The 15,647-nt window shown below is 35.0% G+C and overlaps 1 protein-coding gene across 1 annotated transcript in view; it reads left to right on the top strand.

The window, feature by feature from the left end:
- Positions 1–12,418, top strand: part of ORC4 (origin recognition complex subunit 4) — an 89,102-nt gene extending 76,684 nt beyond the window's left edge. Inside the window, 5 exon segments of the mRNA XM_017847624.1 lie at positions 4,122–4,208; positions 8,425–8,533; positions 9,337–9,432; positions 9,517–9,584; positions 11,982–12,418. Of these exon segments, the coding sequence (XP_017703113.1) occupies positions 4,122–4,208; positions 8,425–8,533; positions 9,337–9,432; positions 9,517–9,584; positions 11,982–12,170 (549 nt within the window). The 3' untranslated portion in view covers positions 12,171–12,418.
- Positions 12,419–15,647: the final 3,229 nt, after the last annotated feature.

Below are 15,647 nucleotides of genomic sequence, written 5' to 3'. Positions count from 1 at the left end.
GCCTCGTGAGAGTGGAAAATAATATAGAGTCCCTGGCTCTGAAGGAATTGGGAAAAATTGATTGATAATATTAAAATACTGGTAAGGATAATTAGATCTTTGAATAGAATTACACAGTCTATATTCAGTGACTCTATAAAAAAAGATTGTTTTATTTTAAAGCAGTAGTGGTAGATTTTTTTTTTTTTTTTTTTTTTTTTTTTGAGACGGAGTCTAACTCTGTTGCCCAGGCTGGGGTGCAGTGGCGCAGTCTTGGCTCACTGCAAGCTCTGCCTCCCAGGTTCACGCCATTCTCCTGCCTCAGACTCCTGAGTAGCTGGGACTACAGGCGCCCGCCACCATGCCCAGCTAATTTTTTGTATTTTTAGTAGAGAGGGGGTTTCACCGCGTTAGCCAGAATGGTCTCAATCTCCTGACCTCGTCATTCGCCTGCCTCAGCCTCCCAAAGTGCTGGGATTACAGGCGTGAGCCACCACGCCCGACCTCAAGTAGATTGTATTTTTACCATGAATTCTTACATACTAATACTAAATTGGAAGCATTTTGCATTTAGTTTGTTCTTTAAATGATTATTGTTTTGATTATAAAATATAGTCTGCTCATGTAAGCACTATTAATTTTGACACATTTCATTTTTTAAAAAAGTCATAAAAGTTTATTGAACAAAATGTAATCAGTGCAAAAAAATACATGATAAACAGTGGAAGTTTCCCATAAGACTATATCAATTCTCCTTCCTTCTACTATGGAGTAATTATTTGGTCTATAACATTGCAGAGTTTACATACATGCTAAATATATTGTTTTTACATAAAGGACTCAAAGCCTACATATGTTTATATTACTTTTTCCCATTGTTATGATTGATAATTCCTTGTTCTTTTTCTTAATACAACTGTACATAATTGTATGTAAAAATAGCTGACATTATCTTTAAAATTCAGATACTATGCCTTGATATAATTAGGTATGGATCCTCCCTTCCACTCAAATTAATCATTCCTGAGACTTGGATAGTTCAATTACCTGAGCCAAGTGTCTTTGATACTATTTCTAATTATAGGATTCCATCTCTAGGAGCACTTTCTTTGTAGTTGGTACTCCCACATTGTCCCCTCTTACCAGGGTCTGGTGTGGACCAGACCTCTGGATCTTCAGCTTTTAGATCTACTTTTTAGTGCTTCACAGACTTTCATCTTCTACAACTCCTGAACTGATTGTCTTATTCCACCAGTATATTTTTGTGGCTGTTTTAGAGATTCAAATGTAGTCTTTCATAGTATTTAAATTTCTGTACTTTACATGGGCTCTTATTTTTTCCATACCTGCACACACTTAATCTTCCTAAGGTAACTACATGGTCCAGGTTGCATTGTGCCATTTTCCATCCACTGTCCTTCCCGACTGTGTTGCATTCCGAGCATCTCAAAGTGGGTCTATAAATAAAGAGAATGCTGGGAGTTACTGGTGAGGAAGTATAACTCTGCATGACTTAGGAAATGGTAACTATATGTTAGTAGTGTAACTACTCTACTTTCTGGACTTTTGTTGCAGACCTTAAATCCCCTGAATGTGAGCACTATCCTGTCATCTTTTTGACAGTCTTAATAGTCCATTTCATTAAGTAGAACCAGCATCACTGGTGTTTGTGTCTCTGAGTTCTGATATTTTCTTCCCCTATCTTAATTATCTTATGCCTCTCTTTGGTATGTGAATAAAATGAGCTTCACTTGAAAAATCTGTCAGCACCATGGTCAGAGTCCCTGCCTTGTGGAGTAGGGTGGTAGCTGCATTAAGGGAGCTATTCTTTCTCTTAGTGCTGATTATCCAGGAAGTTATTTTTAATGGCAAGATTAAGCCAGTAGCAGTGATACAGATAACAGGTCACACATGGAATCTCATCCACGAAATATCTTCAGAATAAGATGGAACCTTGATATCCTGCCTAATTTGAAGGTTTGTTTTAACCCTACTTCAAATGAGTCAAATAAGTAAGCAGAGTAGACTCTATCTTAGCATGGCAGTATAAGAGGGATCCTTTAAAAAGAACATTTAAAAGAATCATACCTTATTCTCCTCAAATGAAATCTACCCAAGTACTGTAGCTCATGTGGTTGTTGATAATAGCCTTATCCTCAAATAGGATATAGTGTTTGAATCAAGATGGATTTAAAAATATAATAAATGACGTTAGATAATTTTTTTTTTTGTTTAAATGGCTCATGTAGATAAGGTAGGCATTTTAAAAAGCAGACTAAGTAATTATAGAAGCAAGAAGGTGATAGCTTTTAGAAAGAGGGGACTGGAGTCAAACAACTAATAATAAAGCGATAGAGTAGGAAGACGGAGTATAGAAGATTAACCTTTGAAGCATCATGTCAAAGAGAGGCAAATACAGCTTTTAAAAATAATTGATTCTTGCAGAGATAATTTCTTAAATCAGTTTTGTCCCAGGTGGATTTTCTTTAGTTTTCCTAAGTGCTCAGATTTTACCACATCAACTCTTACAAGTTACAGATTACAGAAGCAAAGACTATAGTTTGCCTGTGATATTTAGCCACATATCTTCCATATTTCAATTTTAAAACTGTGGAAAAGCTAAACAAAATTTTTTTTTAATTTCCAAAATTTACTTTTTTTTATGTTCACCCTGTGTACTTCCAAGGAAATTCTACCCTGTTTGTGATAGAAAAAGATATATATAGTAACCAGAGTCCTTTAAAATACAAAGAGAACACTAGAAACAATAGCAAGGGAGTGGGAACTATAATTAATAATATATTTCCTGAGAGTACAAAATTTCATTCCAGTAGACTAGAACTTACTTCTGAATCTGGTCTTCCTAAAGTGGACAAAGTAAAGACATGTAATTACAGCTCTAGAAAATACAGAAATGCTTAGTTTTCTGGGTTTTTTGTTGTTGTTGTTTGTTTGTTTTTTTAAGGAAAAGAATTCTTATTCCATGCAGATAATTTTGAAAATTATGTTGATCTTTTCCAGGCCTTTCTTGGCTCTGCTACCTCTGAATTTACTCTCTTTTCATCTAATCCTTTCTTCAATGCCAATGTTCCTCACCTTCCATTCAACCCTAATATACTGCAGTCACTTGCCTCTTTAGATGCTGCTTTCTCAAAAGGCACTGGTGACCTTTGAATTTCTAAAGCCATTAGCCTCTTCTCAAATATATCTTAATTTTGCAAAGTAGTTTATATTGTTGAACCCCACTTCTCTCTTAAAACTTTCTTCCCTTGTTTTCTAGATCTCTGCTGTGTCTTAGATTCTCTTCCAGTCTTTGGTATTTTTCTTACTTTCTTAGTTTTTCTCTTTTCCCACCTACTACTTAAATATTGATAATCCAAGATTCATTTCTTGACCACATTTCACTTTTCACAGGCCATTTTGTTTCCCATAGATTATCTTTGATTTTTATCTTCTGCCTTTCAAACCCTTCCTTCTCTTCTGCTACCAGTTAATTCTCTACCAGATATATCTCCTATAAGTGTCTTAATTCTCTTTTGTCTTTATTACCACTCAGATAATTCAGACCCTCCTTACCTCTTGTCTGGACAGCTACCTCCAATTATGTTTTTCTGCCTTTGTCTTTTTGTACATTCACTTTGCCAGTAACAAACTCCAGTACGTGACTACTCATTTTCTGCCAATATGTGATTTTCCTACTACTCATGCTGTTCCCTGTAACTGGAATGCTCTTCCTTCTTTTTTAAATCTCTTGTCTTATCCAGTTTAAGCATTATTTGTAGTGCTTTACCTTGTTTCCCTAGGTACAGTAACTCATGCGCTTGTGTTTTTGTGCTGCATTTTGTTCATTTCACTAGTATTACTGTAGTTTCCTTTATTCAAGTAGGAATTTGGGGTTAGCAAGGATTGTTTTATCATTGTGTTTATTGAATTAATGTAAAGAACAGGATAAGAAAATCAGTAGACTGGAAACTTTATTTTGCTTTTAGTGTTCTACAAATAAGACCAACATCTATTTAATAATGAATTAATATTAGATAGCGTTAATAAGGTACACCAACCAGTAAGGCACAGGATTATATTTGGGTTTTAAACTACATCGTTCCTCAATTTTGGCTTTTTCCCCCCTCCTCGCCCCTTAGTATCTCTCAGAAGATAGAAGTGTGCAAGAAGTACTACAGAGGCATTTCAATATCAGCAAAAACCTGCGGTCATTACACATGCTATTGGTTTGTATTAGTTTTGTTTTATTGCTTGTTGCTTTGTTTTGTTTTGTTTTGATAGTGATGGGTCTCACTTTGTTGCCCAGACTGGTTACGAACTCCTGGCCTTAAGCCATCCTCCCACCTCTGCCTCCCTAAGTGCTGACATTACAGGCATCAGCCACTGTGCCCAGCCTGCTTGTATCATTTTCTGTCTTTCACTAGATAATTAAGTTTTTATGGGAATTGATTAAACCTGTAGGTAAATTTTGGGAGAATCGACATGCATTGGAACACTACATTGAGTGTTCCAATCTCTGAATAGGGTTCATATCTCCTTTTATTTGATTTCTTGTTTGATTACTTTCATCAGCATTTTATAGTTCTTACTACACAGATGATGTACTTATTTAATGTGTATACCAGTATTTAATCTGTTAGAACAATTGTAAATGGTGTTTTGAAGTTTTGGTTTCCCACATATTCATTACATATAGAATATGTGATTGATTACATATATACACTTTAATATATAGAAATGTGATTGACTTTTGTGTGTTGATCTTATAGTCTATGCTGAACTCACTTATTCTAGGAGGTTTGTTTTTTTTTTTTTTTTTTAGTTTATGCTGAACTCCCTTATTTTAGGGGTTTTTTTTTTTTTTTTTTTTTTTTTGAGATGGAGTCTCGCTCTCTTGCCCAGGCTGGAGTGCAGTGGCCGGATCTCAGCTCACTGCAAGCTCCGCCTCTAGGAGGTTTTTTAATAGATCCCTTGGGACTTTTGATGTAGACCATTACATTTTTCACAAATAGTGACTTTTTTTTTCTTTCCAATCTGTATGCCTTTTATTGCTTTCCTTGCTTTTTTGCAATGACTAGAATTTCCAGTGTTATGTTGAATTAGAACAGTGAGAGTGGACATCTTTTCTTGTTCCCAGTCTTAGGAAGAAACTTTTACCATTAAGTATGATGTTAGCTATAGGTTTTTAATACATGTTCATTATCAGGTTGAGGTAATCCTCATCTGTTTGTAACTTGCTGAGAGTTTATTATAAATGTGTGTTGGATTTTGTCAAGTGCTTGTTCTTAATTGTTTCACATGATCATATTTCTCTTTAACCTGTTGATATATTTGATTACATTATTTTTGAGTGTTGAACCAGCCTTATATACCTGGAATAAATCCTACTTGGTTATGATGTTTTGCCAAGTAATTATGTCTTAAGCTTACATAATACCAGTATCAAACAAGAAGTACTTAATTGTTCTGAAAATTAACTTTCTTCACTAAGAGTAATTTGGTTTTAGTCTAATATTTCTAGAAAATTATGGCAGATACCTTTGAAAGAAAAGATAGTTTTGGTTTTACAGAAAGGTCATTTTTAATAATAATAATAGAATAATAATGATAGTAGCTACCATTTATTGACCAGCATATGAGCCAAGTACTGTAGATACTAGTAGTACCTATATTATGTCTGACCATTGGAATAATCTTATTTTTTATTCTTACCCCTAAAGAAATTGAGGCTCTTTAAAGCTTAATAACTTGCCCAAGGTCACATTGCTAGTAGATAACAAAGCCAGGACTTAATCCAAAGCTCTCTGGCTTCAAGTTTGTGTCCTACTTGGCTGTATGGTTCACCCATGTTTACATACAAGTTTTCTTTCCTCATTGTTGTTTTTGCTGAGGAAAGTTAAGTCTTTTTATCCCTATTTACTTTCCCTCTATTGTCAAAAGCATACTGCCATTTTCAGCAACAACTGTCTTTATCATGAAGGAATTTGGGGACTAGTAATTTTTAGAGGAGGTATGTGTGTGTATATATATATTTCCATCCAGGAAAATATCTCTGCCTCAATACTGTCAATATTAATGACCATTGTTCTGCCATTTTTCTATTAATTTTTAATTCCTGGTAATTAATTAAATAATGACTTGTTTTTTGTCATATGGGATTCTACTTTGAGGGCTGCTTACTCATATTCTTAGCTCATCCCATTATTGGTTGTCATTGTCTTACTGTGGAAGCTCATTATAGATTACAGATTTTCGGCCTCACCAGTAACCAGAGAAATACTACAATTAAACTTTTTTTCTTGCCAATCTAGTGGCAGGGTTAAAGGTTATGCTTGATGGTATCGTGACTGTGACTTAATATTTATCACTGCTGCCAACGTAAATATGTGTAAGTGCTTTGGAGAGCAATTTAGCAAATTAGGTAACTAGAGAAACATACTTATACTAGAGAAACTCTAGTTACCTAATGCACAGGAAGACGTGTCCAAGGTTGTTTATTGCAGTCTTGTTTATAATTGGGGAAAAAAAAGAAATGACAGATGTCTGTCAATAGGAAATTAGAAAATGAATAATTGTGGGTATATACAAAGAAATATAACAAAAAAAGAATAAACCAGAATTGATACTGCCTCAACATGGATAAAACCTCACAGTGAAGAGAGTTGTGAAGGTATATTTATATAAAAGTTGAAAATTACTCTGTTGTATAATACATGTATATGTAGTAGAAGTATACAGTATTAGGTTGGTGAAAAGTTACCATTACTTTCCGTGCCAAAAATGGCAGTTACTTTTGCACCAACCTAATAATATAGACATACTTGGTTGTTTTATGTGGGGAAGAGTAGAGTCCAATCCAGAGGAGATGGACTCTAAGATCATTTTCTTAAGCAGGGAAAGTAGTCATGGATATTTAGTTTATTATTCTCTGTTGCCTTTGTATATGTTAAAAAAAAATTTCGTATGCCTTTGTGTCCTCATAGCTTAGCTCCCACATATCAGTGAAAACATATGATGTTTGGTTTTCCATTCCTGAGTTACTTCACTTAGAATAATAGTCTCCAGTTTCATCCAGGTCATTGCAAATGCTGTTAGTTCATTCCTTTTTATGACTGTGTAGTATTCCGCAGTATATATATACCACAGTTTCTTTATCCACTCGTTGATTGATGGGCATTTGGGTTGGTTCTACGATTTTGCAGTTGTGACTTGTGCTGCTATAAACATGCGTGTGCAAGTATCTTTTTCACATAATGTCCTCTTTTCTTCTGAGTAGATGCCCTTAGTGTGATTGCTGTATCAAATGGTATTTCTACTTTTAGTTCTTCAAGGAATCTCCACATTGTTTTCCAGTGGGGCGAGGGATAAAAGACTACAAATATGATGCAGTGTATACTGCTCGAGTGATGCGTGCACCAAAGTCTCACAAATCACCACTAAACAACTTACTCATGTAACCAAATACCATACCACCCGTATGACAATAACTTATGGAAAAATGAAATTAAAAAATAAAAATTAAACAAAATTTATAATTAAAGGAAAAAGGAAAGGGAGGGAGCACTGGCAATCTAGATCCCAACCAGCAGGAGAATGAAGGACAAGGATTGCCAGACTCTTTGCCCAGCTAATCAGTTGGTGCCTTGCGCCCTGGTTAAGGTGAAGGAGAGAGTTTCTTGGATAATTATATCCCAAATATTGCATGGCACATACTTATACTAAGAAACTATTGTTTATTTGAAATTGAAATTTAACGAGAGGTCATGCATTTTTATCTGGTAAATCTTCTAATCCTAAATGACCAAATTTAACTTTTATGAAAAATACAAATAAAGAAGAAAGGAAATCTTCAAATACTTGAGTAGCAGCTCTGCTCCAGGACCTCTGTTCATTTTTGGAAACTAAAGAAGCAGCACAAGAGATGTAGACTCTGCTTTCAAGGGGAGTTATTCCTGAGTATAAATGTGCTATTTTTTTTCTCTTTTGTATAATTGAACATAAAACAGCTAACTTCTATCTAAATTAACACTAACCTGGCTGGATGATTGGGTGGTGAAAAAGTTAACAAGTAAGGCATAGATCTGCCTTTTGGACTTGTGTTTGGGGCTTTTATTAGTAAGTATTCTTAATTATTTTCAGTTTCTTCTCCTTGACCTACTCCTCTTTAAATATTGTTCTTCCGAGCATTAAGTAAACAAGTTATGCAAGTGGGATGGGCTAGAGAGAGCAGCAAAAACTTTTTTTATGCTTTACATCTGCAGTTATGTGACACACAAATTGAAATACTGTATTTTAATAGAACTGAATTTGAGAATACCTTCCTCAGCATTAATATTTACTCTCCCTTAGAATTGACTATACAAATTCAGAAGTTTTGCACAGTAGTATCTCCAAAATGCCCATGTAAATACATAATTGTTTTTCTGGTCCACATTTCCCTAGATGCTTACTTTAAATCGAGTAACAGCATCACACCCATTTATGACTGCCATAGATCTAATGGAAGCAAGTCAACTGTGTAGCATGGACTCAAAAGCAAATATTGTACATGGTAAGAGCCCAGCCTTATTTTTTAAATTGTGGTTTTTAAAACTTTGAATTTAGATAATGGAATGTTTTTAAAATTACAATAAACATGGGCATAATACTTTATAAAATACTTTTCTATCCATATAGCCTTTAACTTAGTCCTTTTGAAGGTACTATCACTCCCATTTAAAGTGAAAAAAAAAAATTGACGCTCTGCCTCTTTTGCCACATTGGAAATCCAGGTAAGACTATGTTGCTGATGTTATCATTGTATCAAGAGCTACTGAAGAGCATTCGCTGGGTTTCAGCCATTTGGGTTTCGTTATTTCCTTTTGCAAACGTAATGAACCTTTTCCTCTCCAGGGGAAAAAAGGAATACACATATTTGGATATAATTTCCAGGAGTTTAGGACGTCTCTGGATAAATCCTATCCAAAGGCCCTGTGTGATTTAAAGTCACATAAAAATTGAAGTTTATTTTGTTTACATGGGCCATATGGTGAGTGCTTGATGATAGTCGCTAATCTTTGTGACATTTCTAAAAGTTTAAAAATATCCTTATTTTGCAGATATGGAAAACTAAGCTCAGGGAGGTTAAGTAACTTAAATTTAGATAGATAATAGTGATTGGAACACATTTGAAATCTAGAATCTTGACCTTCTTCACCCCTCAAAACCATAGATCTTTCACTATATTTAAATTCTCAATAATTTGTAGCTGCTCATTTCTGAATTTTCAATAATGAAGTATTTTGCTATTTGGAGAACAGTTATTTCAGTCTTACGTGTCATTAAACTGATAGTTTTTTTTCCCTTTTACTATAGGTCTATCAGTCTTGGAAATCTGTCTTATAATAGCAATGAAACATTTAAATGACATCTATGAGGAAGAGCCATTTAATTTTCAAATGGTCTATAATGGTGAGATGAGACTTAAGTAGCTTTTTTCTGACTCTTCCCCACTGCTTATTTGAAGGTATAATGTTGTCATTGCTTTCTACTCAGAGTTTCAGAAGTTTGTTCAAAGGAAAGCACATTCTGTTTATAATTTTGAAAAACCTGTTGTCATGAAGGTAAGATTTAGTTCGCTGTTTTTTACATCCAACTTGATTATGTATTAAAATTGCACTTTCATTTTTAAATATTATTATAGAGATTTTTTTAAAACAATTATCTAAAATGAAATATTTTGAAAAAATCTGAGGAAGTGACCAGTTGTTTTCGTTTGTGGAGGTATACTGCCCTCTGCTGTCTCTTCATAGCACTTGCATTCTGAAAACAACTATTCAGTATAGTGTGTGATACAGTATAGTGTGTGATACAGCCTTTCCAACCCAAGGATTGGCTTTTATAATCTCAGCAGTAAAAGGAGAAAAAAAACGAAAACAAGGGCCATTAAGAAACTTAAAAGACAAAATCTCACTGGCCAGTGAGGGGATACAGACAAAGTTATTTAGGGGCTGAGTCATGAGTTTTACAACTTCAGGACTTCATGTAGATTACCATTGTCCACTACAAAGATAATGTGAGCCATGTAATGTAGTTTTAGATTTTCTAGTACCTGTAAGAAAAAGGTGTAATTTTAATTATATATATTTAATTCAACATATCAAAAATGTGTCATTCTATAATCATAGAAAAACAAAGTATTTTACATTCTTTTGAATTAAGTCTTTAACATTTGGTGTACATTTATACTTACAAAGCACATCTCAGTGGCCTAAATATTCACTGGAAATTCTTGCTGTTTAGATTCCATAAAATTTGTAGCTGAGAAAGTAAATTTACATTTTGAAATTGTTCTAAACATGCTCAGAATTTTTTAATAGAATTAAACATCCATTTTAAGTTTAAATAAAATTGAGTCACCATTGAAGTGCTGAGTAGCCTCGTGTGGACAGTGCAGCTCTTGAGGATTTTAAGGAAAGAAACTTTTTTAAAACAGTGGATCCCCAAGTCCATTGGCATCCCTTGTAGGCCCTAGTAATCAGAATTTCATTTCCTGTAGCAACAAAATGAGTACAGAGCACTGCCATTTCTTCAAAGAAACAGGAAAAGTATTTTACAATACTGGAGGGTTTTTTCCCCTAATAGTTTGATTTTGTGAGAGTTGTGAAAATGGAAAGGTTACCCAAGTATTTAAATTTTGGGGGTTTTTTGTTTCTTTGTTTGTTTTTTGAGATGGAGTCTCCTTCTGTTACCCAGGCTGGAGTACAGTGGTGGGTGCAATCTTGGCTCACTGCAACCTCTGCCTCCCGAGTTAAGTGATTCTCCTGCCTCGGCTTCCTGAATAGCTGGAATTACAGGCGTGCACCACCATACCCAGCTAGTTTTTGTATTCTTAGTAGAGACCGGGTTTCACCATGTTGGTCAGGCTGGTCTCGAACTCCTGAGCTTGTGATCTGCCCACCTTGGCCTCCCAAAGTGCTGGGATTACAGCCTTGAGCCACCGCGTCCGGCCTGCATTTAAATTCTCAATAATTTGTAGCTGCTCATTTCTGAATTTTCAATAATGAAGTATTTTGCTATTTAGGAATGTTTTAAATCTGCACAGTTCTATTCGGCTCCAGTATTTTCTCATTTGCAGATATGAAGGTATCTGAGCTGTTTCTCTATCAGAAGAATTTATGTGATAGAGAATATGCTCCAGTGATGTTTTTTACAGTGAGTTGTAAGAACATAATAGAATCCTCAGGAATCTATTTCAGTGTATCGTTATTTAATGGTTAGTATATCATGATTTAATGGTTTCAGTTTTTTCATACCCTAATAACGTACCTAACACAACACTGAAGGTTAGAAAAGATATAATACGTGAATATTAAGGATAAGAGGAAGCAGACAGGAAAGAGCCCTATTAAGATGGGGAAAATGGAAGAATGTTTTGACAGTCTCAGTCTGACTTCTTAGAGGAAACAGGAGCCTGTCCCCTCTCCATGTCCATACCACCCTGTTGAATCCTTTACTTACAGGATCAGCTGAATATGCCTAGTTGACTCCAGGGTCTTTTCTGCCTCCCTCTTTGTTACAGTTGTTAACTTTTTACATAGCAAAGCAAAGGTGAGACAGACAAAATATAAATGCAAATCTGAGTAGCTTAGGTAATCGATCAAAAGTCTTATCTGATTCTTCGGTTTTTACAGAGAACTGGAAACACTTTATTAATTAAAGTACTAGGAGGAACTATGATAGAGAATGAGGCCAGGAAGAAAACCGTTATTGTATATATTGAATTAAAGTTTGCCATGTTTACATTCAACAATATATGGACAAGTGTGCATTGACACTGTTTTACCTGATGAGTTTTTATGGGGTTGTGAGAGTTTTTTTAGTCCTATTGATAGTTGTTAGTTTGTTTCCCAGTACTCTGTTCTGCAGCTGACCAAAACACTAACTGTTCTCTGGGAGAGAACAGGAGAGTTGTTATTTTCCTCTCCTATTCAACCTAAACTATTTCTTTCATCTTTTAGGCTTTTGAACACTTGCAACAATTAGAATTAATAAAGCCCATGGAAAGAACTTCAGGAAATTCACAGAGAGAGTACCAGCTGATGAAACTGCTTTTGGATAATACTCAAATTATGAATGCTCTGCAGAAATATCCCAACTGTCCTACAGATGTGAGGCAGTGGGCAACATCCTCACTGAGCTGGTTATGAATATAACCAGTGACTTCAACTTTGGCATTTCATTCATACTTCTGTAGAGAACGAAAAACTATTGTCCTTTAACATGATAATACTAAACATTCTATAAATATTTTTGTATTTATGTGAGACTTGCATGTCTACTGTCTTGGCTGTGTCTTGCCTTTTAATCATGAACGGTTACATGATTTATAATTTCAGTAATTGAGATTACTTTGTAAGTAGCAGTTCAGAAGAATAAAATATGACTGTTTTAGGGACTAGACCATGTGCTTTTTTAACACTTATATATATAATGGTCTATTTGAAGAGCTCACTTCAACCTAACAGCTAGATGTCTTTACAAACCTTAAACCAAAGGAGTGAAAAAACAATGGTAACAACTGAAGTATAAGTAACCTTTGGTACAGTAGGTTTGCTGCAGGGTTTTTTCCTGTCCACATGCAAATTTTGGATTCTATCCCAGACTCAGGTTTTCTAGTGCAGGAGACTAACCAGCTTAGTCAGATGATGGTTCACATGGAAGGAAAAGGTCAAGGAGTTTGAAGATTTTTCTTCTAGATACCTCAAAATGTGGTACTCATACCATCCACATCAGAATCCCTTGTAGGATTTTCTAAAATTACAGATTGTTGAGCTTACCATAGGTCAAAAGGATTGGAATTTGCCTTCTTAACAAGTATAGTCATGGCACCACATAACATTTTGGTCCGTGACATTGTATATATGAGGGTGGTCTCATAAGATTATACCATATTTTTACTGTACCTTTTCTATGTTTGAATATACAAATGTTTACCAGTGTGTTACAGTTGCCTACAGTATGATTACAGTAACATTCTGTACAGCGTTGTAGTCTAAGAATAATAGGCTAGGCCGTATGTATAGCCTAGGTGTGTAACAGGCTATATACCATCAGGGTTTGTGTAAGTACACTCTGTGATGTTCATCCAATGATGAAATCACCCAGAGACACATTTCTCAGAACATAGCCCCATCATGAAGTGACGTGACTGTACCAGAGATTTCTGGAAAAGCACTCCCAAAAGTAATGAGACATGTATGACAATGTTAACCGAACCTATATCAAAAAGTAAATCCCCGAGGAATGTGGACATGTCAATCAAAGCATTGTCTTTTAAGTAAGTTCCAAGATCCATGAATTAACAGAGACATATATTTAAAATGAAATTTAATAAGCACTTAAGTGACTTCATTTGTTCAAGAATATTTGATTGCCTGCCTACTGTGTGCATGGGAGGTTTACAAAAGACAGACTGTCTCTATGCTTGTGCAGCTTACAATCCATTTAACTGTTAGAGGCCCTGTGAGATGTAGGTACTGTTATTTATAGATTAGAAAACTAACACAGCAGTAGCAATGCTGGGAATAGCCAGCAGTCTTGGAATTCAACTCAGTTGAACACCAAAGCCAGTGCTATTAAAACCTGAATTTCGACAGTGGATTCCTTACCAAATAGTTTTTAAAGTATGCTCTAAGGCACAATGTTTTAATGAAATCTTGGATACAAAGTGGAATAAAAAATTTCTGTGCATAAAAGTAGCTCTTCAGTAGTTACTACGTATTCTTTTGCATACACAGCCTTTCCTTCCCTGTAAAAAGTTAAACCTTGTAAGTATTCAGATCCCTGTCATTTACTTTTCAGCAGTCTCATTCAGGCTAATGCTTGCATACTGATTCTATGCCATAGTCTACACATTTTTAGGGGATATTTCACCAAAATACTTAACCTGGTAACATCACTATTATATACTAGAAGGAAGAATTTTACACTTAGGCTCTAACTGACCCTTTTAAAAATTTTCTAAACTATTTGAGGAAAGTATTATTTGTCTTAAAGGGTAACAGCCTCATGAAATGACTTGAGGATTGCAATTTCTTATTAGCTTAAGATGTTACTTAAAAGCTGACAGCCCTCATCTGTCTCACTGGCTACGTAAGAGCTACAGAAGATCCATCAATAACCAAGTACACAGATTTTAAGACTAAGTACCAATTGAGGTAAACATGAAACAGTTAAAAGCAAATTCAAAAAATACATTAGGAAAAGTTACACCAATGAAGTATATGCCTATTATATTCCCAAAGCATTTTTGTAGGGAGGAGCAGTGTTGATTGTTGGCCTTTCCATATTCCTTCATACAAAAAAGCTAGTCTATTTGCCAGAGTTTTGAGCTAACTTCATCTCTTAAATTGCTTCAATTGTCATCAATAAAACAAGTCTGAAAACCCTAGTTTAAAAGCGGTTCAAGAATAATGTAAACTTATACATATAGCTTCAAGATATTTTCATTTACTAGAGAAGGAAAAATAGAACCAAAAAAGCACGAACTGCTTTTCAATCTGACTACCTCAGACTGAAAAGCAGGTGAAGGAGGAATATTTCAGTGTGTTTTTTACATCTGTGTTCCCTCCAAGTGGCCCACCAGAAACAGAATTCTTGTTAAAATGACTGATTCTCATGCACGTGAAAGGCTCTGGGGAATGAATACCTGTTTGGTCCAAACTTACTGTATCATAACGCTGTATATGTTGAAAACGGAATACCTATTCATGTCCTAACGAATCACTGTTTTGCAGAAAACACTGTAAGAAACACTTCAGTATTTTCTGTAGAGTTTCCATGCATATTTCACCACGGTTCGCATTCTCAGCCTCATCTGGTTTAGAAAGCAATTCAGTTTCTTTCAAACCACCATAATCTAAGTGCTGCCCCGTCCTTCACCTTTACCCTAGAAAATCTGAGAATCCATTCGTGTGTACTGTGTGACACAATGCCAACAAGCCTCTGCTTCCTAATACTGGCAGGACCAACACACATACTTGAGTGGGAATATAATCTGTTTAGACAGGGAAATACCATAATTAACAAATCTCCCTTCACTTACCACTATCCTCATTCTTGCAGTTGTCAAGGTGTAAGCCTCACTATAAGTTACAAAACTACCACTCCCCTCTTTAAGAACACATAGCTAAAGAAAAACTGCATATGCAAATCATACCATATTCATTTTTTTTTTATTTAACTTGGGGATGGAATGGGCATAGCATACATTTTATTTGTACAATATTTAACAATCACTTATCCAAGGTGGGGTTTTACGGGGATTTTAAGCTTTCTGTTAAATACTTGCAGAAAAAATAGCAAGTACGATTTGACAGTAGTACAATAACCTGTGCCCAAAACACAAGAGATACAGAGTAAAGCGAAAATAACTGCTTACCAATATTCTGAGAGGTAACAAATGGGATATGGGTTGAGACTGCATAAAAAACCTACTGCTGGTTGAGTATCTGAGGTAAATGATGTTCAATCAAGATGCTACTTGTATCATTTTGCCCACAAATTGATAATTTTATGCATTATCATACCAAATGTTCCTAAAAAGTAATCTTTCAAAAAAGTAAAAAAGATAAACTGGAAAGTGTCTGTGATGAAGCTTCTTTCTTTAAAAAAAAAAAAAAAAA

This window comes from Rhinopithecus bieti, unplaced genomic scaffold (assembly GCF_001698545.2).
Source record: "Rhinopithecus bieti isolate Rb0 unplaced genomic scaffold, ASM169854v2 scaffold_28529, whole genome shotgun sequence".
Lineage (NCBI taxonomy): Eukaryota > Metazoa > Chordata > Mammalia > Primates > Cercopithecidae > Rhinopithecus > Rhinopithecus bieti.
Note: the sequence above shows the minus strand (reverse complement) of the source record. Positions and strands in the feature narration are given on the sequence as shown.